Source organism: Selaginella moellendorffii, unplaced genomic scaffold (assembly GCF_000143415.4).
Source record: "Selaginella moellendorffii unplaced genomic scaffold, v1.0 SELMOscaffold_12, whole genome shotgun sequence".
Lineage (NCBI taxonomy): Eukaryota > Viridiplantae > Streptophyta > Lycopodiopsida > Selaginellales > Selaginellaceae > Selaginella > Selaginella moellendorffii.
Window position 1 is genome coordinate 1,998,531 of NW_003314273.1, and position 21,991 is coordinate 2,020,521.

Sequence of the window (21,991 nt, forward strand, 5' to 3'; positions counted from 1 at the left end):
CCTGGCAGCAGAGTACATCCAGAGCTGTGACATTGTCGCGTTCAACAAGATATGATCTACTCAGCCATCTCCTTTTTTTGATTGTGTTCTTCACTGCAAGAAAGGAAGAACTCTTGTCGTCGTTGTATTCCCTCAAGCTTTCTACAATCTTAAAAAGTTTTGTATGATCGATCCATCGTTCCAAATAAAATTGGGGCTGGTTGACTATAGTTGACGTAAAGTAAACCATTAGTTCGTTTATCTCTAACCCTCGCGGTTTAGGTTAACTCGTTATCTTCCCGCCTATTTCCAAACGCGAGGTTCTTCGCGCGCCATGGAGATGAAGGCGCTGGAATGGCGGCTGGGAATGGCGGCCGATCGCGAAGTGCTGCGCAAGGCGGAGGAGCTGCTGCGCCTCTGCCGGATGGAATTTGATGCGGCGGCATTTGGCATTGTGAGTGTGCTTGCTTCTTTCTTTCCGCCTGTGACTTGAGGGTATCCAATGCTCTTGTGTGTTATTCCAGGGCGATGTCTGCCGATCCGTGCTCTGTTTCGAGATCGCGTGCTCGATGTAAGTATCCAGATCTGCATTTCTTTGCGGGTGGAGTTTATTTCTTTCTTTTCTTCTCGGACAGGATGCAAGTTCCATTCGATCGGCAAAAGGGAATCAAGCTGAGTGGTCTTTCTGATAAGGCTTACAATAGATCACTCACCACAGTCCAGAATGCTCTTGGTATCAGGTATTTCTTCAAAGCCAGGAAGAAAAGAGATGGAAAAAAAATGTGGGAATAACATTTTTTTCTTCAGGACAAGCTTGAATGTGCGCGAGCTCGCTGTGCAATTTGGATGCGTGAGACTCATACAAGCTGTCCAGAGAGTCTTGGCAGCGTAAGAGCTTCCTCTTTCCTTTTAGTTTATTTCTTTACGGGCTCTCTCTACGTTTTGCTCCAGATACAAAGAGCGATTTTTGGCCACTTTACCAGAAGCACGACGTCGAAGCGCTGATTTCGATCGCCCTGTATTCACCAGCGTCGCGTTTTATTTATGCGCGAGAAAGCAAAAGGCAAGCAGTTTCCAATGCTTTTTTTCACGGTTTTACTGTCTTTTTTTTGTATGTTTCAACAGCTTAAAGTTGACAAAGCTAAATTGATGGAGGTGTCTAGCACGTCGGACCCTGAGTTTTCCAACGTAAGCTCCAACGAGCAATTGTATTGCCGATTCTAGATTTTATTTTTCTACAGGTTGCCGCGTCTATGACAGATATCTGCTTCGATTTGGTCGGTGTTGAGAAAGAGAAATCCGAATCAAGAACTAGAGGATGCAAGAGAGGTATGCAAAGAACTCGATATTTTTTCTGCAAGGCCTGATCTCACAGTGCGAGCATTTCTTCTGCAGCTCTGTCGGATGCCACGAATCTCGAGGTCAGTAGGAAGGCGTCGATCTGCTTGTTGCAACTTCCAGGTTCTAAAGACATTAGTTTGGTTTGCATGCAGGATCCAGGCAGGACAACATGCCTAGAATACGAGGAATGGAAAGAGGCCGTTTTGTCATCCTCGAAACAAAATCCATCACCTAGTAAGCTTTTAGTGATTAGTTTCTTTGGATTGATCAAGCGTGCCCGATTTCTCCGTTCGTTTGTTCAGGGGCTGTCAGAGACCGAAAGCAAGCACGCTTAAACTTCGAAAGCATGTGATTTCGATATTTTGTAAAAAAGGAAAAAGTAAAGTTACTCATTTTAAAAAAAATTCTAAATATGTTTACTAGCAAATTAAAATACCAAATAATATTAGTATTTATTTGGTACTAAAGATCATACCAATTGATTTATATTGTCTTGGTTTTACCAATTGCTTCTACCCATCTTGAATAACACTGCAAAGCAAAATAATTCACTAGCCTTGTTCCTCTGTACTATTACTATATGTATTATTATTATAAGCATTAGTAACATTCTTCATGGTTGCCAGCTTTGCAAGGAGTGCCCTGTCGTACGCATCAAGCAACCCATCCTGTGGATTCCACATGCATCTCTTTTGATTCTCAGGGGTATGCTCCACAAATCCCTCGGCCTTAAACCTGGAGCACTTAATAAGACATTGCCAAGATGAGATCTCATGACCTTGAGTATTTTCCTCCATAGCTAGAGCTCTAGAATCAATCAAAAAACTCTTGAAATGTGACAAAAGATGGCTGGAATCTCCAAAGATGAGTACTAGACTGGTGAAGAGAAAAGCTTTGCATTTTTGTTTCTATTCTAAGGGGATGTAGCTCAGATGGTAGAGCGCTCGCTTAGCATGTGAGAGGCACTGGGATCGATACCCGGCATCTCCAACTATTTTCAATCATTCCAAGCGTTTTGACCGATTTTACTGGTGTTGACTATGGTTGACCACTTGAGGAGCTAGAGATCCACGATGAAGAAGTAAAACCGGATGGTGCTAGTTCCTTCCACTGTTGGGTCACTGGATTGCTGCTCTACCGTCTGTGACAAACTGGCTTTTATTCCAGTACCCAGATGGGTTAATTCTTTTGCTTTTGCCTCTGACATTATGAAACTACTTTGATATGTTGTGTCTGCAATAGAGGCAACCATAATAAGAGACCTCCACCAGCCGAGAAAAAGAAGACTGGTAGGCAGGAGCGTGAAGACAACAAGGATGCCATCTACATGACAAAGATAATCCAACTTGCATTTTTGCATCTATCAGTCTCATGCTTTCGGTTGGGCACCGTGAGACTATCAAAACAGCAATGGATAGATATTTATCTCGTGTTTCTTTTCCCCAGTTTCCTGTAGGGAAGTAGTTTGTGCACGCTGATGGCTTGTGTCTCCATGATCACATTCAATGAGTGCTAAGTTGAAAAACGAGGAAAAAAAGAGTTTCATTATTCAAAGTATGCAAAGTGGCGTGTCACTGCAAGTAGGACATTAGGATTGGAAAGATATCCATTTCTCTTTTTGAAATATCATACCTATACTGTGGAGAGCATTTTGTGATTGAGCAATGCATGTTATCTCAAAGGAAGCAGCGCAGGAATGCGATCTTTCAGGAGCCCGGGTGGCAGATCGAAGTGACGGATCATCTGGAAGTTGTGGTGGACGATTCTCAGACTGAGAAGAAACAGCTGGATGCTCACACTCGTAGTTCCCACAGCAATGGTACACTGGAATTCTCCGCAAAGTGTCCTGCCAACACTGGCAGTGACACGTAAGTCAGCACAGTGCATGTGTTGTCACAGGGAAGATTGTGTAGAATCAATCTTCAAGGAGATGAAGTTGCAGAGCAAGAAGTCAGTAGGCTCTTGCTCACTGACGGTGATCTCACCCAGAGATCACATACAAGGGTTGACTGGTGGAAGTCGCCAGATTTGGAAGTTATGACACAACTGGCTCGGAACATGGATTGGAAGGTAGAGCAAACGTACTACTTTTGCTCTCTATTCTTGCAGGCACTCAAATCTCAACTTTGATGAGAAGAAGCAGTATAGGGCATAGTGGCCAGATAAGTTTCTCCAGAGTCAAGAGCATCACAAACGGGGAATCAAGCAAGTGTAATTGTGAAAGTATGGTCGAAGTCTACACTGCAGCTTGCAACACAAGTTGTTCGACAAAGTGAGAAATGGAAAATGTGACATCTCATAATATTATTTTAAGTGAAGGGCATCATCAAGGGTGGTTATAATAAGTGCATGCACAAGTTTTACAAGATCTTGATGAAATGTTAATTATAACATTCTCAGTTTGATCCATTTTGACATATTTGGCTTCGCATGAAACAAAAGGTTTCGGAAACGAACACCAAATTATATCATCGACTCCTATGACCCTTGACGAAGATGATGTAATTGTTGAAATGCATTATCACAATTGTTAGCATATCTGAGTGCACATTTGAAGACGTCCGGGAGAATACTCCAATCCTCACGAGTGACTATACTCAAACCATTGTACCACTACAGCATTGTCCTTGGAGACACATAAGAAACCCACATAAACGTCAAACATCATCTCAAGAATAATATGTGGCAATCACCATGAAGTAATTGAACCAATGGTACACATCATCTCTAGGATTCCCATGAAAGAACTCTAGTCGAACACGATGATTGGCACCAAGAGCAAGAGGAGCTGTACCACATGCCGTGAATGCCATTATCAACTGAGTTTGGTTGTTCAATCACAATCATATAACATCAAGCAATTACACCAACTGCTACTCTAGAGTCAAAGGAAGAAAAGATTACTATTATGCCATGAAGATGAATGAAAAGGAAAGAGCAAAAGAAATGAAATGAAAAAAGTTTTAAAAAAAGGGAGATTTAGACAATGCAAAAGTTAAATTTAAATCAAAATCCTGAAAGGAAAGAACAAAAGAAATGAAATGAAAAAATTAGATCTAGAGAATGCAAAAGTTAAATTTAAACCAAAAATCCCGAATTCAAGCACTCTTTAGAGATAATTGAATATGCCCCACCTCCACCAATGTGAATGCATGGAATATGGAAAGGGAATATAAAACATGTGTATATCAATTAACTCAAAAACACTAAATTATATATAGGAAAGAATGGTCTAGATTGAAATCAATCCAATAGTTACCAAAATTTCACTATGCTAATATTATTATACGGCATTGTAACTGTACACTTGGACCTCACATTAATAAATATTTTAAATTCAAATATAATACCAATATCTAATTCTTTCTTAATGTTATGAACCACTCATATTAAAATATTATGGTGAATCCAAATTTTAACCTTTAAATCCTTCCCAAAAAGTATAAAATATATAAAATACTTATGTTTTTAATGGATTAAAGACTCACCAAAAGTATAACATTGCAGGAAGCATGTGTAAGTGCAACTTGGGAATTAGTTTGTTTTGATATTGTAAATCTTTGTATTTATAATATCAAATCCATAATTGAGAATTATATATTTGTAATGATAGTATTGTTGTTTAATGTTGAGATTCTTAACTTCCATGTTCAATTGTAATGCCTTTGAATATATTGTCTTTGCTTCTTTTAACTATATATTTGTAATCTTCACACATTCATTATTTGTTGTTTTAGAATTTCTTGAGAAAAATGCTAAAGGTAAGCTTGTGGTTATGGTTATAAAGCGTTTTTATTTTAAATTTAAAACATGTTTCAACTAAATTCATCAATTTCACCCCTTCTTTAACTAACCAAATATATAGTATTTATTTTGGTTTTTGGATAATTGACACTACATAGATTATGTGTGCAAAATTTCCATAGGACATAACTATATAAACTGATCACAGTGTTGTGGAGGATTGCCATATTATTGTCATCCACAAAAACAATCAACTGGAGTGTGTAATTTTTATATAGTAATTTGCTTACTATATAATATTCTTCCAATCCAAGTAAAATATTTGACTGTAGAACTTGCTCTAGATCAATGTATAGCTCACAAAATTTTATAAATCTTTCATTATTTAACTTGGAAGCATTTAGGCTCTTTGTTGCTCAAAAGCACTAGTCTTCCTTGTTTTATAGTTACATACTCATACTTGGAATAGTGCAAAATTGTTAGCTATATGGGCTCGCTTAGTTAAGATCATTTAAAGTTGATCTTGTCACTTTTATAAGCTTATGACCAAAAGGTTGTGTCAATGTTGTAGTAGATAAACATTTCACCAAATCCTCAAAATTATCAATTTTTTATATAACTCGGCTTTTTATTTAAACATGCATTTTTCGTCCTCGCTGACATTTTTATACACCAGCCTCCATTTCGATTCCATGCCCGAGAGGAGCCTTGTCTCCTTTAACACAATGCTCTCGGCATTCTTGGTGGCAGGGGAATGGAGGGAGAAGAGGCGATCAAACTGGCAGAGCTCTTCTTCGCCCAGATGCCCAACCGCGACCTCGTCTCTTGCAATGCGATGCTGGACGCGTATGCCGAGAGAGGGCATCTGTGCCGCGCACGTATCCTCTTCGCCGCCATGCCGGAGCACGACGCCATCACGATCACCACCATGATCCACACGCTCGCTCGGGGCTCGGGGGATTTGGGATCGGCGCGGTTTCTCTTTGATTCTACGCCCGTCCGGGACGAGCTGTGTTGGAACGCGATGATCACCGCGTATGCCCAGCGAGGGCATACCGTCGAAGCGAGAAAGCTATTTGATTCCATGCCTGCCAAGATCGATTCTTCCTGGAATTCGATGCTCTCGGCTTACATCCAAGCTTCAGATATGGCGAGCGCCGAGGATTTCTTCTTTCGTGCCATGGCCGAGTGGAATCTCATCGCCTGCAGAGCGATGCTCGCAGCGTATGCCCAAAACGGGCATCTGTCCAAGGCCGAGGATATCTTCGCGGCGATGGAGGAGGCGAGCTTGGTTTCCTGGACCGCTATGCTCGACGGATACGCGCGCAATGGATTCGTTCGAAACGCTGCCTCGATCTTTCACTCCATGGCGGAGAGAAACTTCGTTGCGTGGAGTGTCATGGCTTCTACGTTTGCTCGCAAAGAATGCCATCGCCACCTTTCGAGAAACACGAGCGAATTCTTAGTTTTGGCTGACGTCTCAGTTTGAAACTCTTTTGTTGCGCTCAATCCGAGAGCGCTAGCCTTTGCTCGCAAAGAGCGTTCCAGATCTTGAGCTCGATGAGTTGCGATGGGTTACGTCCAGATGAGAGCTCTTTCGTCTCGATCTTGCTGGCTTGCAGTCGATCCGGCCACGTTGATGCTGCTCGTCGATGCTTTAGCTGCCTAAGCTTCGATTTCTTCGTGGTGCCCAGTAAGAAACTCCATAGCTGCGTCATTGACACACTATGTCGGGCAGCGTTTCGCCGAGACGCGAGCGAGCTTGTTTTCAGCATGCCTTTCAAGCCAGACTCGGTGGACCTGAGCTCGATTCATCCAACTGTTGTAAGAGATCGAGTGGATCGATCTAAGAGTTTATCGAAGAGCTTTTAGTTACTGGTTGATCCATTCATTGGCACGGCCACCCGACTCGTCCAAGAGCGAGAGGTTCCGTCCACATTCATGGAATATCCCAATTTTCAAATATAGATTTACATGCTAAACAAACATTTTATAAATCTCATGCAACTTATCAATGGTCCTCCTGTCTAGACTGAAAGTCGCTTCCAAAACCTTGTAACTCAACTTGGGTCCAAACAAAGAAAAGGATGGGATCTGGAACGAAGGATTCTCGCTGTTTAAAATGGCCAAAACTGTAGCGTGATCTTCCCCATGAAGATCAAATAGTGAAGAACTCAACGGGGAATTATAAACAAATCGCTCGCGGTCAAATTCCTCGCAAAGAGCCTGTTGTTAGTGTCCACAAAGCCGGCCTCCACAAATCCCTTCTCCACATAGATGAGCTCGCTTGCCCGAGGATGAGCATGAGCTCTCGCAACTCCTTTGGGGCCGAGATAGTTTCGTGCCACGGACAATCCCATCGTGTTGAGTGCCGGAAATGTGCTGACAATAGCTTGAGCGAAATCAAACGCGTTGGGCTTGTGTGAGGTATCCACCTTGGCGCGAAACAAGCTCGAGCATGGCTTGCACTTCATGAAACCTTCACTAATATTGTTCCGTGGGATGCAAAAGTCCTGGATTGGATCGGGATCTGCAGCTCTCACAAGGACAAGAATGTGGCAGTCGTTTAAGGATGAGAGGAATAGAGAAAGCAATAAAAGTGAATTAGCCATGGGATGTTATAAGTTAACTGATGAGAGATTTTATTTGCTATCGTGATTTGGACACCACGTAAAAGCTGGTAACTTTAGTCAAACTTGTGACTATTGCTAAGCCAAGACACGTGGCGGGAAGAACATTATTTGTTATTAATGTAAAAAATAAAAATGAGATAACTTAGTTGTTATCTCATTCTCAAATAACATCAAAGCTATTAAGTAGCTCTATAAACTAATTTATAGTATATTTTATTGAGAATAACTGTATATCCGGTGATATAAGTGTACAGTAAACATATGAAAATATAAAGTATAGTCTTAAAGCATTTTTGGCTTGAGAAAACCAGTGTATACATCTAGAATATGCTTGAATATTTTAGTTGTTATTCATTTATATTTATTTTGTATTTATAATTTAAAAACATGTTTATAATATATAAGCTTTCCTAAACACTTCCTAGTATATTCTAGTTTATTCTAAATGGTTGACATGCAATAATATTAATTTCGTGTTTGTAAATTATAAACATTTGATCACTTGAATTAATAAATAAGAATAACACTACTATTAAGAAAACTAAACATTGCATAGAAAATTATTCTAAGTGTTAGTATAAAAAATTAAAAAAATTGTATTTAATATCTCAAATATGAAGATATCTTGATCAAAACTAGAATGTAAATTTTTAAGTTTAAAAATTCTAAACTTCTTTGATTAAACCCATATTAAAACTTTGGGACTTAAGTTTCTTCGAGATTTTATTGTAGATTAGATGTTATATTGTTCTTTCAACCATGTGCTGTACAAATATATAAACTTTACTCCCAGAGATATAAAAAGCCCTTGAAAATATACAACTTTAAATCCCATGGTGCAATAAACTAGGGAAGATTATACAATCTCTAGTAATAGTGACATTACTACTGCCTAAAAGTCCTCTCCTTCTACTATTTGACTAATCCCTTTCAACTAGGATTGTTGTTTCCAGCCCCCCATTAGGCTATGCAAGTGTAGTGTTGCCACACCAATCCCATAGCCTCATAAAAGTATAACCATACCCTTTGCATTATCCATTTGGAATCATAACCAAAAGTGAGCCACTCTTCTTGAGTCCAAGTTAAAATTACATTTTTGCACTCTAATGATATAGCCTCTGACATGAGTTGTGCCCCTTGAAACATCCCGTACATCTAAGTGGTGGCATTCCAAGTGCCTTAATCATGATGAATCCACAACCCAAGGCTTAGCCAACACAACTGTACCATATAAATTAAAACTTCGGTGTGCCATCAAAAAGTGTTTAATTACTAAGTGTGCAATCAGAAGGTAGAGAAGTGCTGCCATGTAATATGAAAGACCTAGTCATGGTGAAGAATAGGTAATGGTGCCATAGCAAGATGTCCTGTCCTGTGTGCCAGTTATGTGATGGTGTCTTTTAGGTGGACTTAGCCTTTAAGAGAATCTGAAACAAAAGGAGAACAAAGGGCATACTTCTACACAGTGATCATGGCTCTGTCTGCTTGTGCTATGAAAGAAAAAGAGTGGTGCCACCTTTCTGGTGCATAAAACAGCATCTCCTTATGTCCGATCCTTTCTTGTAAGTGACAGGACTGAGAAATCGCACTGGACAACAGCCAACACAGGATTGCTTTAGCTTACTCAATTGAAACAACAAAGTTTACAATAGTAATTACCATAAACTAAACTAAAACATGGCATATGCTAGTGTGAAGTTATAAACTACTACCTTGAATAGGGACAGTACAAGTAAACAGGGCACAGCTGCTGACCATCAAACACAATATCTTGCGCATTGGTTTCACCCTTCTGTGAAAGAAGCATGCCCAAGTCACAGGTAAGATCAGCCTGCAAGTAGTTTGAGCTATCGGATGAGTGCTTTTGGTCAATCCACTGAGCACTAGCACGAATTGCTGCTGAGAGTGGAACTTTTCCCGATGCGACATCAGCTTTAAACAGCTCCAACTTATCCACGGAAAGGCTCGTCTCGTTCACCAGAAGCCTCCGTGTCACAGAAACACTCCTGCTCTTCGGAAGCATAAAGGTGTGGAATGGAAACTGCTGGACGGCGAGCTCCACTCCACGGTAGCTCAAAGTTACGTCCATTGCATCAAACTTCACGTCCAGCAGATCTTCGTGCTTGCGATGCTTGAGATTCGAGCAGGTAAACTGGAGCTCTAGATTGGAAACAAACCTTGGAGTTGAGTTTGATGGGAGCTCAACGTGTGAAACCTTAATGTCCTTGAAGTTGCACCATGGTTCGTGACGATTGGTGAATGGCAGAAAAGATGGTAAAAGTAGTAGTGAAAGCACTACGGCCAGCGCCCCTATTACTAGCAATCCCCCAATGATTTCCTTCTTGGAATCCTCCATGCCCTATCTTCCCAAAATATAGTTCTTATTTTATAGACAACACTTAAAAGGTAAGCTAAAGGATTAGGGTTTAGGGTTTTGTGAATGAAGTGGCTGGGCGTGGCGTGGTCGGGGCTAAGGCGGCATTTCTCGTCGCGCGCGGATGGAGTGGGATCGATTTACGACAAGCTTTTCGTCGTCCAGCCGCGCTTCCATCCGCCGCTGCTGCTCAAGGCCAAGCTCCTCGAGGCACTGCGCCTCGCCAATTCACTCGCGCCCCTCACTGCCACGGATCTCAAGTCGGATTTCCCCTCGTATGTGCTTGTCCAGGGCAGGAGGAAGATCAATGCAGGTGATTTTTAGTCTGTTTCGCATCGATCGCTTCTCGTTCTCGAGTGAGTGAATTCTTTTGTTTCAAGGCACCTATTTTGGAGCGGGGACTATTGACAATATTCGCACGCATTTGAACGTGATCGACGTGGAAGTAAGGAAAGCTTTCTTTCTTTTAGCTCTGTAAAAGCTAAGCACGAGAGTCACACTGGCAGGATAGAGAGATCGATGCCGTGTTCGTGAACACTTCCCTGTCCGGCGTCCAACAACGTAATCTGGAGGTGATTAGATATCTCCACTTTCTTCGATTTTTGTTTAAAGTTTTTCTCTTTGAATGTTGGTTGCAATTTTTCTTACAGGATGCTTGGGAAAGGCCGGTTCTCGATCGCGTGGGCTTGATCATCGAGATTTTTGGCAGTCGTGCACGATCCAAAGAAGCCAAGCTTCAGGTAACTTCAAATAGATAGTGTGTTGATTATATGATGGTGTCTTTCAGGTGGAACTTGCTGCTCTAGACTTTAAGAGAACAAGGCTCATCCGAGAAAAAGGAGAACGAAAGGCGTTTGGAGCTGGTGGAGAGCAGGAGGTTGTGAGTGCACGAGGGTAAAATGACTTCTTGTCATTGAGGAAGAAATTCGTAATTCCTTTTTTCCTTCTTCATAGGAGAGCAAGTGGTGGTGGTGGTCGAGGATTTACGAGCGGATCAGGAGAGTCGGAATTGCAGCTACAACGACGGAGGTACAGGGCTTTTTGTTTTGGTTTGTCATCTCTCTTGTTTGATATTTAGTTTTCAACCAGGATTTCGGATCAAAAGCATAAAATCCAGGTCGCTCTTGCGAAAGCAAAGCAGACACGATCACTGCATCGCCGCAACCGAGAAGGCATTCCGTTGGTTGCAGTCGTAGGATACACGAATGCTGTAAGTTGACAGTCTTGTTATGCGTTGATTGCTGAGAAACAAGATAGCAGTACACTGCAGGGGAAGTCAACACTTGTTGGAGCTCTATCAAAGAGCAGCCTCTACTCGGATGACAGGTTCATGAGAAACGCTTTTCTTTTCAAGTAAAGTTTTATCGCTCTGTTTCATAGGTTGTTTGCAACGCTAGACACGCAGGTGCGAAGTGTGATTCTTCCTTCAGGGTAAAATAGTGTCGACTCTTTCTTGTTGTATTCATTGCTGTGTTTCTGCAGAAGAAGGGTCCTGGTGAGTGACACCGTTGGATTCATATCGGACTTGCCTACTCAGGTTTGTGAAGATTCTCAAGCACTCAACATCTACTTATGTTTGCGTGAATTTTGGAAGCTCGTGGAAGCGTTCCATGCAACTCTAGAAGAAGTTGTTGCTGCGGACATTGTTTTGGTAAGTACGCTTCTTTGATCCTGATTGAAGGTAGCCTGTTCCATGCTTTCAGCATGTCATGGATTCGAGCGCTCCAAACATGGACGAGCAGCGAGAGGCAGTTCTTAAAGTCCTGGGAGAAATAGGAGTCTCTCAACAAGATCTAGACGAGAAGACGATTGAAGTGATGAACAAGGTGGGTGCATGCTTGGCGTGACGCTGTGTTACAAGTTTCTAGTGGTTTTTTCAGATCGATGTTCATCCAGATTGTGGCGATCTTGATCTTCCACCGGGTTTGCTTCTGTGCGATGGCAATGACGAAGACGCCCTGGTGATCCCGTCCTCAGAGGAGTACAGGAAAGCAGTGGCAGCGGCCAACGCTCTATCAAATGGAATCGAAGTCTCGAATCCAGAAGAAGTAAAGGAAGAACACAAAGAAGAAAGTGAAAGCGTCGAGCACGAAGAAGTTGAGCTATGGGGAACACAGCTCTTGAAGGATGGAAAAATAGCTCGAGTTTCTACGTCGGCAACGCAAGGCACTGGTTTGGAAAATCTTTTGCAAGTGATTGACTCGAGGCTTAAAAATAAATCATAAGACCCATACAACGCCAGTAATTTAGGGTTCGTGATGGATCAAGGTTTTGGAGAGCTCACGCGTTGGATCCGCGGAGCTCCGGTAAGCTGGCTATGACGCATTCCATCCACCGATGGCGGGAAACGACATCGATCTGGATGCGCTACTCGATGCTCACAGCAGCGACGAGGACGACGCCGATCTTCCCGAGCTCGACAGAAGCATCGACGATATTCTACTCGATGCCGATGAGGAGGAGGATGATGTGGAGCGAAATTCGGATATTTCGGCCGCGATCCCGGAGAAGAAGCTCGAGAGCGGGATTGAGAGCCAGGGATCACAGGCGGGTTTAGTGAGTACAGGGGTGTCCAAGACTGCTCCAAGGCTATGGGACATCAGTGGCACGATTTCATTCTATCAGGTGACCACCAAGCCAAGTCCAAAGCCTGGCGCTGCTTTGGCGGCTGCTACTGCTGCTTCGAGACACAGTGGAACGACTACTCGCACAGCTTCGTCTCTCAGGGATGTTGCTAGTGAAACTCCGGACGAGTCGGGCAGCTTGAACGAAGAAAAAGAAGAGATCGAAGAAAAAGAAGAGGAAGAGCAAAAGGGACTCGACTGGGTTTCATCATCGATAGAATTCGGTAGCAATGAGGATACAAGTGCTGCGAAGAGAGACCAAGTGGAAATGGAGGCGACGCCGGTTTCTCTCTCGACAGAGGACACAGTTTCATCATCGTTAGAAGGTAGCGAGGTTTTGGACGAGAGGATAGAAGTGGCTGTAAATACCGTGGATCTTACCGAGGACAACGAGAGCGACCTTGTTGCCGTCCAGATACTCGACGAGAAGCTAGAACGAGGCGAAGACGGCTCATCATCGACTGAAAGCTCCGAAGAGCGCGAGCTGGAGGAGGCTTTTGATGAACATACTTCCCCTGAAGTGGAAGAAGTGAAGTCTCTAATGGTTGAGGCAGAAGAGCGGGAGAAACGAGCAGCGAACTCTGGTCTTCACTTGGAGGAAGGAGCTGCGGCGCAGCCAATGCAATTGGAAGGCATTCAGCGCGGGCCTCCAGCCATAGGCCTGCTGCAGCTGGACTGGGGTGGACCTCTGTCCTTTGCGCTTTCTTCCATAGCCATGATGCGTGACCACGGGAATCCACGGTGCTTGGCAGTTCAAGCAAACTTCATTGCGGTGGGAATGTCGAAAGGTACTGTACTCTTGTCTTTAAGCAAGTACTCCCCCACTACCACAGCAGACAACAACGAAGCTAAGGTGACTATTTCCTTTTACTTTGCTATATGGAACTCACATTTTTGTATGCTCAGGTGGTTCTCTTGAGTAATGCCGCAGACAAGTCTCACGCCTCTGCGAGTGTGATGTGCTTCAGCTTTCTTGGAGACCTGCTTCTAGTGGGATATACTAATGGGTCTCTGATACTATGGGACGTTCCAAAAGCTGCGGTAGCTAAAGCCGTCACAGGAGAGCATCACAACGTGATAGTTCATGCAGCATTTGTAGGACAGGACGGTTCAACAGGTCGCCCCTTAAAAGCCATGACTGCAGATTGTAAAGGGGTGGTGATGCTCCATACCTTCACACTTGTTCCACTGCTGCGCCGCTTTTCAGTCACAACACAGGTGGTATCTTATTTTCATTTTGAGTAGGCTTGACCATGTCTTACTTGCAGTGCCTTCTAGATGGCCAACGGACGGGTGTTGTCCTCTCACTGGCACCTCTGCTGCTGACTGAAAGTTTACTTCAGAATATTACAGGGTCTGGTATCACTGGGGCAGCTGGAAACGATGCGGGAAGAAAGTTTTTGTACGACGGATCTTCTTCGTCTGACGAAACCGGGGGCCTGGTTGTATTTGTCACACAGCAGATTGCTCTTGTGGTAAATATTTGATATTGTTTATCATGGTAACTACACTGACGTTCTTTGCAGTTTCGATTATTGCCTGCTTTAGAAATATGCGCGAAACTAACACGGCCGGAAGGTGTTCGAGAGGGGTCGATACCGTATGCATCTTGGAGGGGTGTCTCATCTATAAAGTCGGAAAGCACTGCCCAAGGTCAAGACGAGCCTTTGCTTGCTCTTGCCTGGGGAAAGAAGGTCCTTGTTCTTCAACTTCAAAAGGCCGATCTTAAAGTGCTGGCTGAATGGGATATTGATAACAAAGCCGCTGGAGTAGCTTGGCTTGGTGACCAGGTAAAACGAACTTGTTTGAGACTGTTCCTCTTTAACAATATTGTTTTGACAGATGCTTGTGGTCGCCACTGTCAAAGCTGAACTTTGTCTATTCACAAAGGAAGGTCTTGCACTTGAACGTGCTGCCATACGAGACAATGACGGGCACACAGAGCCTTTGACGTTTCACACCTACTTTCTGGAGACGTGCAACAATTCTGAGAAAGTTTATGGAAACTCTATAGGAGTCCGAGGGGCAGCATCTTATTTTCTGGGAGCTTCAAAGCTCTGGAGGGCTCGGCTACTTCCTTGGCAGGACAGAATAAAGGCACTTCAGGATGCTGGTGACTGGATGGGCGCTTTCCAGATTGCAATGGAGTTGTTCGATGGACGGGCAAGAGGTGTTACTGGCTTACCTTCTGGGCTTCGTGCAATGCAGGAAGCTATTATGCCAAATCTTCTAGCATTGCTGTCGTCGTACATCGATGAAGCTTTCGCTTATGTTCGTTTGGCTCTTGGTATGCCTGAAACTGAAGCTGCCAGGGAACAGTATGCAAGAGTCGGGCGGGTTGCAATAGAGTTTTGTGTACATATCAGCAGGACCGACGTACTTTTTGAGAACGTTTTTCGAAAGTTTGATGAGATCGCTCAAGCAGGTACGTACATCTCTTAGCGCTTGAAGAGGTAGCTCTAATGTTTTTGTGTTGTTCGTTCAGCAACATTTCTGGAACTGTTGGAGCCTTACATTCTGAAAGACATGCTCTGCGGCCTTGCACCAGAGGTTTGTTGCCTTAAAAGTTATACAAATGTTTGTTTAAGCCGGCTGTTTCAGATCATGCAATCTCTCGTTGAGCACTACAGCAGCAAGGGGTGGTTGCAAAGGGTCGAACAGTGCATTCTTCACATGGATATTGCGTCATTGGACTTCAACCAGGTTTGCGTCTCTGTACGCTCGTTGTCATTTTTCCTACTGTGTTTTAAGGTTATGAGACTTTGCCGGGAGCATGGATTATTCAGCGCTCTGATTTATCTTTATAACAAGGGCTTAAATGACTTCAAATCGCCATTGGAAGAACTGCTGATCGCTGCGCAGGATCAACATCAGGAAAATGCTTCGTCTTTTGGGTATGTTCTACATGCTTTCGCATAAGCAAAGCTTATTTCTCCGTTGTCAGGTATAAACTTTTGGTATATCTCAAGTATTGCTTCTCTGGTCTTGCGTTTCCTCCTGGTACGTCCGTCTGTTTACAGCTTTATCAAGTTTGCTCATATCATACTCATGCTTAAGGTCGTGGATCATTACCTGCTGAACAAGTATATGGACTCAAAATACAGCTTTTGGAGTATTTACTCGACCCCGCTGGCTCTGGAAGAGATGCAGAGTCGGTATATGCAGTTTATCCGAGGCTTCATTATCTACTCAACCTGGATGTGTCGGCCACCCTGGATGTTTTCAAAGTAGCTTTGGGGAACGTAAAGGAGGCTGAAGGACATCTGGTCCAGCTAACGATTGATCCTCTTGTGCACATTGTCGAAACAGTTCTATGCATGGACACCGAGTTCATTGACAAGACAAGCTACATTTTACAGTTTATTGCCGACTATGTATCTGCTGGGGCTGCTTCTATACCTCCTACAACACTAGATCGGATTCTAAATCTATTTCTGGACAATACTCAAGAAAGCATTCTCCCTGATCGCGAGGAACTTACGGTGAAAGTTTTGGAGGCGGTTCCCGCGGAAGACTGGGATCCTGATGCTGTTCTTGAGCTAGCTAAGAAAACTCAATTCTGGCGGGTAAGCATGCTTGTTCCTGAAAATTCTTTGTATAGAATCTTCCTACGCAGCTGTCCGCGTTGGTCTATACACGGAAAGGAGACCACATATCCGCACTTTATAGTCACCTAGAGGATGTTTCTCGACCACGCCATACTTTTAACTTCGTGATATCTAAGCTTGATCGGGACAATGGCCTCAAGGGAACTGCATTGACAGAATTCCGTGCGGCTGTAATCTCTCGTATTCATCACCTTGTACAGAAGAACAGGTAAAACACCTAGTTTCTGTTTTGTTCTTTCAGTGCTTTAACTAGTGTTTATTATTATTATTATTTATCTTACAGGATTGCAGCTTTCTATATAGTTCTTGAATACTTCAATGACCAACTCGACGATGTGGTGAAAGCCTTACAACCGTTTCCACTCTCTCTGTTTAACTTCCTGAAAGCTCTTATGGAAGTCCGTGCCATCTCAGATACTATTAGTGATGTGCAAGTCTCAGAAGTCGACTGCGATCCCTGGGATGACCGATCTCGACTAGCAACGCTACTGGAAAACATGCGTTTGGAGGTCACGGATGACATGGTCGAGGAATATATAGAGGTTTGATATGACCTTTACCATTTTTGCCGTTTAAGCGCAGTTTTTTTTCACAGCTTATGTGCGAGCTTGAGCCTAGTGGCGTACTGAATTTTCTTCAAGGCCATGAAAATTATAGGCTTGAACAATGTTTGAAGCTGTGCCAGAAGTATGGGGTGAAAGACGGTGCGGCTTTTCTTCTCGAACAAGCTGGTGATGTTGGCAGCGCTCTGACTCTTATTCTGGGTGACCTTTCGAAGTTATTCCATGAACTTGATGCGGCAGTTGCAATAATGTGCACTGCATCAAGCACTGGAACGAACATTCCTGAGGTACGTGAGAAGCGTTATGACATGGTTTTAATGTTCACGATCTCTTCTAGGAGCAAGCTTTGCATTCAGTTAAGAATGCCGCGGTTTCTCTTTGCCAAAGAAATACTTTTCGGCTTGATCCCCAGGAAGCCGAGTCCCTTTGGTTTCATCTGCTGGACAGGTAAGAGTTTGTAATCTCTAGCTTAATCCTACGCAACCTTGCTACAGATTTATTCACCCTCTGGATGCTCTGAATTCGTCGAAGCACAACAAAGCTGTGAAACCAGCAGATATAGGATCATCATCTCGCTACGAGTGGCAGGTTTTTCAAGTTAACGGTGCAGCGAGTGTTCTCCGAAAGATGCTTTCTAAGTTTGCTGGGGACATTGTCACGGGTATGATTGGTCATGTACCCGTGCAAGTGATTTTGAACAAGATCGTATCGGATCATGGTAACCACGAGCTTGGCGATTTCAAGAACACCATTCTCGAAATGCTGAGTGCGTATGGCTACGAGTTGGCAATTCTGGTAGGACATGAACTTCTTTCTATTCTTAAACACGGACTCGTTGTCCTACAGGGTACTGCAAGGCGGATACTTGAAACTGACATGTTTCACGACATTCAAACACTTAAGAGAGGCCGATCTCGTGGATTAAGTCCCTTGACAGCCAGCTGCAGCGTGTGTAGTCACACGTTTGTGGAAGATCAAAGTGCAAGGAAGGGCGTACAAATTTTCTCTTGTGGGCATTTAGTCCACCTGAGCTGCATGGAGGACGCTAACTCGAAGTCAAACCGGTGCCCGGTTTGCATGCGTCACGACGTAGGCACGGATACAAATTACAACAATGGTTATAACAATGGAAGCTTTCCTCAAGATCGTAAGGGTAAAGGCCACGAACAAGCTATCGAAGAACGGCAACCAATTCGAAAACAGGGAGTCTCCAGAGTGAGTGATTTCTTTTTTCTCGAAAGCTCCTCTCTCGACTGATTGTGACGGTCTCTTGCTGCACAGTTTGAATTGCTGAAGAGTCTCCAGAAGGGAGAACCCCTGCCTGAGCTGAATCCTGATTTACCAAGGCTACAGCTCTCGCCTCCGATCAAGTACAAGCACAGGCCTTCCAGGCCGCTGTCTGGCTATAGCAACACCAACATCAGCGGCAACTCTAGCAGAAGACCCCTACAGCAAAAATCGCATTCCTTGCGCGTTCTCAAAGCAAAATGATGGAACAACAAGCTCGTCATGCTCTACACCTTTCTGGCGAATTCAACTTTGCTATCGTATGAAGAGGTACGTGATCATCTGTGATCATATAGTAGGTTATAACGCCGTCCTTCTAGGAGAAGTCCATTCTATATCCTATATCGGAATGTGACATGGCGTGGCAGATGACGGGCTCCTTGGCCGCTGGAGGTGAGACCGATCAGCACGCATGCCAGCATCCTCGGCAGTGGAAGGAGTCACCAGAGTTTCTCGACATAGCGGCCGAAGCCCGGGAGTCGACTTCATGTCTTCCAAGGTGGACGTGCAGCTGTACAAGTGCCACGAGCAAGGTCCCCATTCAAGTTTACAGGATGGATTCTTGCGACCAGCGTCCAACACAGTCGGGCCATTGTGGCCGAGCTCTCACGGTCCAGCACTCAAAGTCTTCCAACTTCCACTGCACGAATGACTTACCTCTACACTGTCTTCTGCGACTGCCAACACTGTATGGAGCAGCTGTTTGAGCTACTGGCGCTTGAGGTCAATGAGCAGGACAATTGGAATGGGAGGCATGCTTTCCGGGACAGTCGATCGATTCGAAAGAGTAACTCGATTCTTCTTTTATGCTTTGGCTCGATCGTCGCGTCCGATCCAACTTTTTATTTCCAGGTCTTCGAGACAAAATCTGGCCGCAACGTCGTTGCTTCTTCTCGGTAAAGTGCCTGTAGATAGACAATCCAAAGGCTCTTTAACATGGGCTAGATCAAACAATGCGTTGGACACCGCATCCCAGAAACTCCAGCATGACGCAGAATCCGAGAAAAGGCAACAGTCTCATTGTCCCCCTTCATGTAATGATAGCAATTGTTGTGATTTCTCATTCCACTGGTGATCCTGAGAGCCATCTCGATCTTCTCAGCAAACAATCACGGTGCGAACAACTCTTGATGGCCGCCATCGACAAACTAAAGATGACGAGGTGACTGAGAGGCTTTGTGACAAAGAGAAATAGCGATGCATTTCATACTTACTTCCCCTGATGCCTCGATAGTTTTAACTGCGTATAATACGACAGATAAAACTTAGTTTCCAGGTATAACATTCGTAGCATTCTTACCTTCAAATGTGCGAGAACCTAAAACTCCACAATGGAAATTATTTGCCCAACCTATACATAAAATGGCATCACTTTTTGGCCTAATCTTACCGTTTATTTTCACTGGATATGACCCAAGGATCAGATTTATGCTCTCCTACGCATGAGCAGTCATAGCTGTCTATACGAGAGGTCTTGCAGTTGTTGAATGCTGTGGAACCGGGGCTGTCACGGTGATGTCCCAGACCTGGAGTTTCCATCCTCATAGACACGGGCATTTTCGTGGACATCTCTAGAGTTGAGCTAGCCCCGATTGGAGGAGCTAGCATGGAGGACTTACAGAGGAGGGAACTTATGGATGTTGTGGTGGTGGGGGGCCGCTGCGATCATCCTTTTCATTTGTCATCGATGCACTGATGAGTGTATCTATTTCCTGAGCATGCAGAAATAGCAATACCTACATGTGTGAATAGAAGAGGAGGAAATGCTGGATCTTCCAAAAGCATTAGATTCTTGCTGTGTACTGATATGAATATTGCCATGGAATATGTATTGGCATCTTGAGAACAAGTATGTGGAGACAATGTTATAGAGTAGTGCTCTTTCTCTTTCTCTTTCTTTTTTTATCCTTCTCAGTATCTCAGAGAAGGTGATTTCACATTAGAATGTTTTTGTCCACTGGTTCCTTGAATTCACAATGCACTCCAGATCTGGACGTGGGATTTCCACCTGTAGAAGATGAAGACTATAATATTCCATGAAACACACAAAGAACAAGTGTGTGTACTATATACACCAATGCCATATAAAGCCATTGTGTTGGGAGCAATGGCCCCATTGCGGTTTCTTTGACAGGTGGAACAGTTGAGAACGCTAAAGTTAATAGAGCTTTTTAAATTTCTCATTGTTTGACAGGCTCATTGATGAAGTGCTTCACAAGTTATTTATGGTTAAAAAAATTAAAAACAGTATAAATTAGTGGGTCCAAGTATTTAGAGCTCCCATGTGTCTAAAAATAGAAAAAAAAAATAGAAAAGGATTTAAAAATAAATAACAATCCCAAGTGCACTAAATGGAAAAGAAACACTTATATATGGTATCAAAACTGTTTCCTATTTCTTTATATCTATGTTTGTTAAATATACAATTTGTATTTGCAACACCACCAACCCCCATTCCAGATGATGAGCCTACTCTTATATATGCTAAAAATCCCTTTGCTATCAATGTAAACCCCTTCACACGCTTTTTGGGGCACATTCGAGCATATATTTTCTCAACATTTCTTGATGGTGAAACATATCCAGCAGGATTACGAATTATAAATATTCATTTCCATAGATCAGGGTTTGATATCACGGCAAATTTATATATTTTAGAACCTGGGTTTGCTAGTCAACAAACTCTTATACCATATGTTTGCACTACAGATCCAACAATTCCATTAGGCTTTCAAGGTGATGAGGTGAGAACCCTTTATGAAAGAATTTTAACATTCATTCGAGCAAGAGCTGCATCAGATACACATGGGATATCCTTTTGTGGAGAAATCCGTGTTGTTTATTTCAATCTTATGATTGACTATGAGATCACAGTACCACTTCCTCAACTTCCCCATGAGATGTTCATACATAGTAATTATACTAAATACTACAAATCTGAAATAGTTCCGCAGCTACAACAGGCTGCAATACTTTTGCATATAGCAGATTTGCATAAAAATTGTTGGGCATTCTCAACTATACTTATTGGTCAGAAAACTAATATAGTTGGCTCTTCTATTGAAATTGGTAATAGTTTAACTTCACCAAATAAAAAATTCAGACTAACTTTAGGGAGTGATTGCAAGCTAAATTTTTATAAAATTGGGTATAGCATCCCACTTTGGATTAGTGAACACAAATTTAACCCCCAGCAAAGCTGTTATGCACACTTACAAGAGGATGGAAACTTTGTTATTAAGGAAGGTAATATTAAACATGATCAAAATAATGTTTATTGGGCTAATAATAAGTATTGTACACCACAACCCTCATGTAAGATCATCACAACATTAGTTGTGAGTAATCATGGAAATATTATTATTTATTGGAACAGTAGAATTTTATGGAAAGCCTTGTGAATTATAGATTATAAAATATATTTTGGGGCTTATTATAAAACTTATCATAAATACTATAATTAGATAAAATTTAAAATTACTCTATATCATATATAATAACATTAGCATTACATTAGAAATTTGTAGCTGTAAGTTTTGTAACTATAAATATGCATATTTACATATATCATAATATAATATAAATATTTTAATTATAATAGTGTAGCATAAGATTTAATCCATCCATTCCTTTATATAAACAAGGGTCTTTTCAATTATTATATCTTCATATTGAAAATTATCCCTAAAGGACAAGGGTTATGCTTTTGGTTTTTGATTTGTTTTGATCTTCTTAGCGTTTTGTTAAATTTCATTTTATTATCATTTTTGCTCTTTATATTGCATTTCCTCTTTTTGCCATATCATGCCATCAATTAAAGAGTGTATCATTGGTCCAT

At 42.6% G+C, this 21,991-nt stretch overlaps 4 protein-coding genes and 1 non-coding gene across 7 annotated transcripts; all 5 read left to right on the forward strand.

The window, feature by feature from the left end:
- The first annotated feature begins 285 nt into the window (after positions 1-285).
- Positions 286-1,747, forward strand: LOC9659728 (origin of replication complex subunit 6). Its single transcript, XM_024674399.1, has 10 exons — positions 286-433; positions 504-550; positions 615-719; positions 787-867; positions 931-1,042; positions 1,105-1,167; positions 1,221-1,308; positions 1,375-1,400; positions 1,473-1,554; positions 1,623-1,747. Exons 1-10 carry the CDS (start codon positions 314-316, stop codon positions 1,670-1,672), a joined length of 774 nt encoding a protein of 257 aa, XP_024530167.1. The 5' UTR covers positions 286-313; the 3' UTR covers positions 1,673-1,747.
- Positions 1,748-2,237: 490 nt separating this feature from the next.
- Positions 2,238-2,310, forward strand: TRNAA-AGC. Its single transcript has one exon. It is a non-coding gene; the product is annotated as a tRNA-Ala (tRNA).
- A 678-nt stretch (positions 2,311-2,988) lies between these two features.
- On the forward strand, positions 2,989-6,553 carry LOC112346100 (pentatricopeptide repeat-containing protein At4g02750-like). Its single transcript, XM_024674194.1, has 2 exons — positions 2,989-3,188; positions 5,815-6,553. Exons 1-2 carry the CDS (start codon positions 2,989-2,991, stop codon positions 6,551-6,553), a joined length of 939 nt encoding a protein of 312 aa, XP_024529962.1.
- Positions 6,554-10,130: 3,577 nt separating this feature from the next.
- On the forward strand, positions 10,131-12,325 carry LOC9659730 (GTP-binding protein At3g49725, chloroplastic). Its single transcript, XM_024674272.1, has 13 exons — positions 10,131-10,384; positions 10,452-10,516; positions 10,578-10,643; positions 10,722-10,811; positions 10,859-10,965; positions 11,026-11,100; positions 11,161-11,281; positions 11,342-11,397; positions 11,452-11,502; positions 11,554-11,608; positions 11,666-11,722; positions 11,775-11,897; positions 11,952-12,325. The coding sequence occupies exons 1-13, from the start codon at positions 10,138-10,140 to the stop codon at positions 12,294-12,296; spliced, it is 1,458 nt and encodes a 485-aa protein (XP_024530040.1). The 5' UTR covers positions 10,131-10,137; the 3' UTR covers positions 12,297-12,325.
- A 5-nt stretch (positions 12,326-12,330) lies between these two features.
- Positions 12,331-19,221, forward strand: LOC112346121 (vacuolar protein sorting-associated protein 8 homolog). Of its 3 annotated transcripts, XM_024674271.1 has the most exons (19): positions 12,331-13,548; positions 13,602-13,913; positions 13,964-14,170; positions 14,222-14,485; positions 14,538-15,120; positions 15,181-15,245; positions 15,297-15,398; positions 15,447-15,589; positions 15,640-15,695; positions 15,753-16,261; positions 16,312-16,511; positions 16,587-16,845; positions 16,899-17,153; positions 17,204-17,313; positions 17,361-17,661; positions 17,713-18,081; positions 18,148-18,423; positions 18,474-18,940; positions 19,006-19,221. In XM_024674271.1, the coding sequence occupies exons 1-17, from the start codon at positions 12,409-12,411 to the stop codon at positions 18,355-18,357; spliced, it is 5,085 nt and encodes a 1,694-aa protein (XP_024530039.1). In that variant the 5' UTR covers positions 12,331-12,408; the 3' UTR covers positions 18,358-18,423; positions 18,474-18,940; positions 19,006-19,221. The 3 variants fall into 3 exon arrangements, with proteins under 3 accessions (XP_024530039.1, XP_024530037.1, XP_024530038.1); XM_024674269.1 differs by having other exon boundaries at positions 18,474-19,221; XM_024674270.1 differs by having other exon boundaries at positions 18,522-19,221.
- Positions 19,222-21,991: the final 2,770 nt, after the last annotated feature.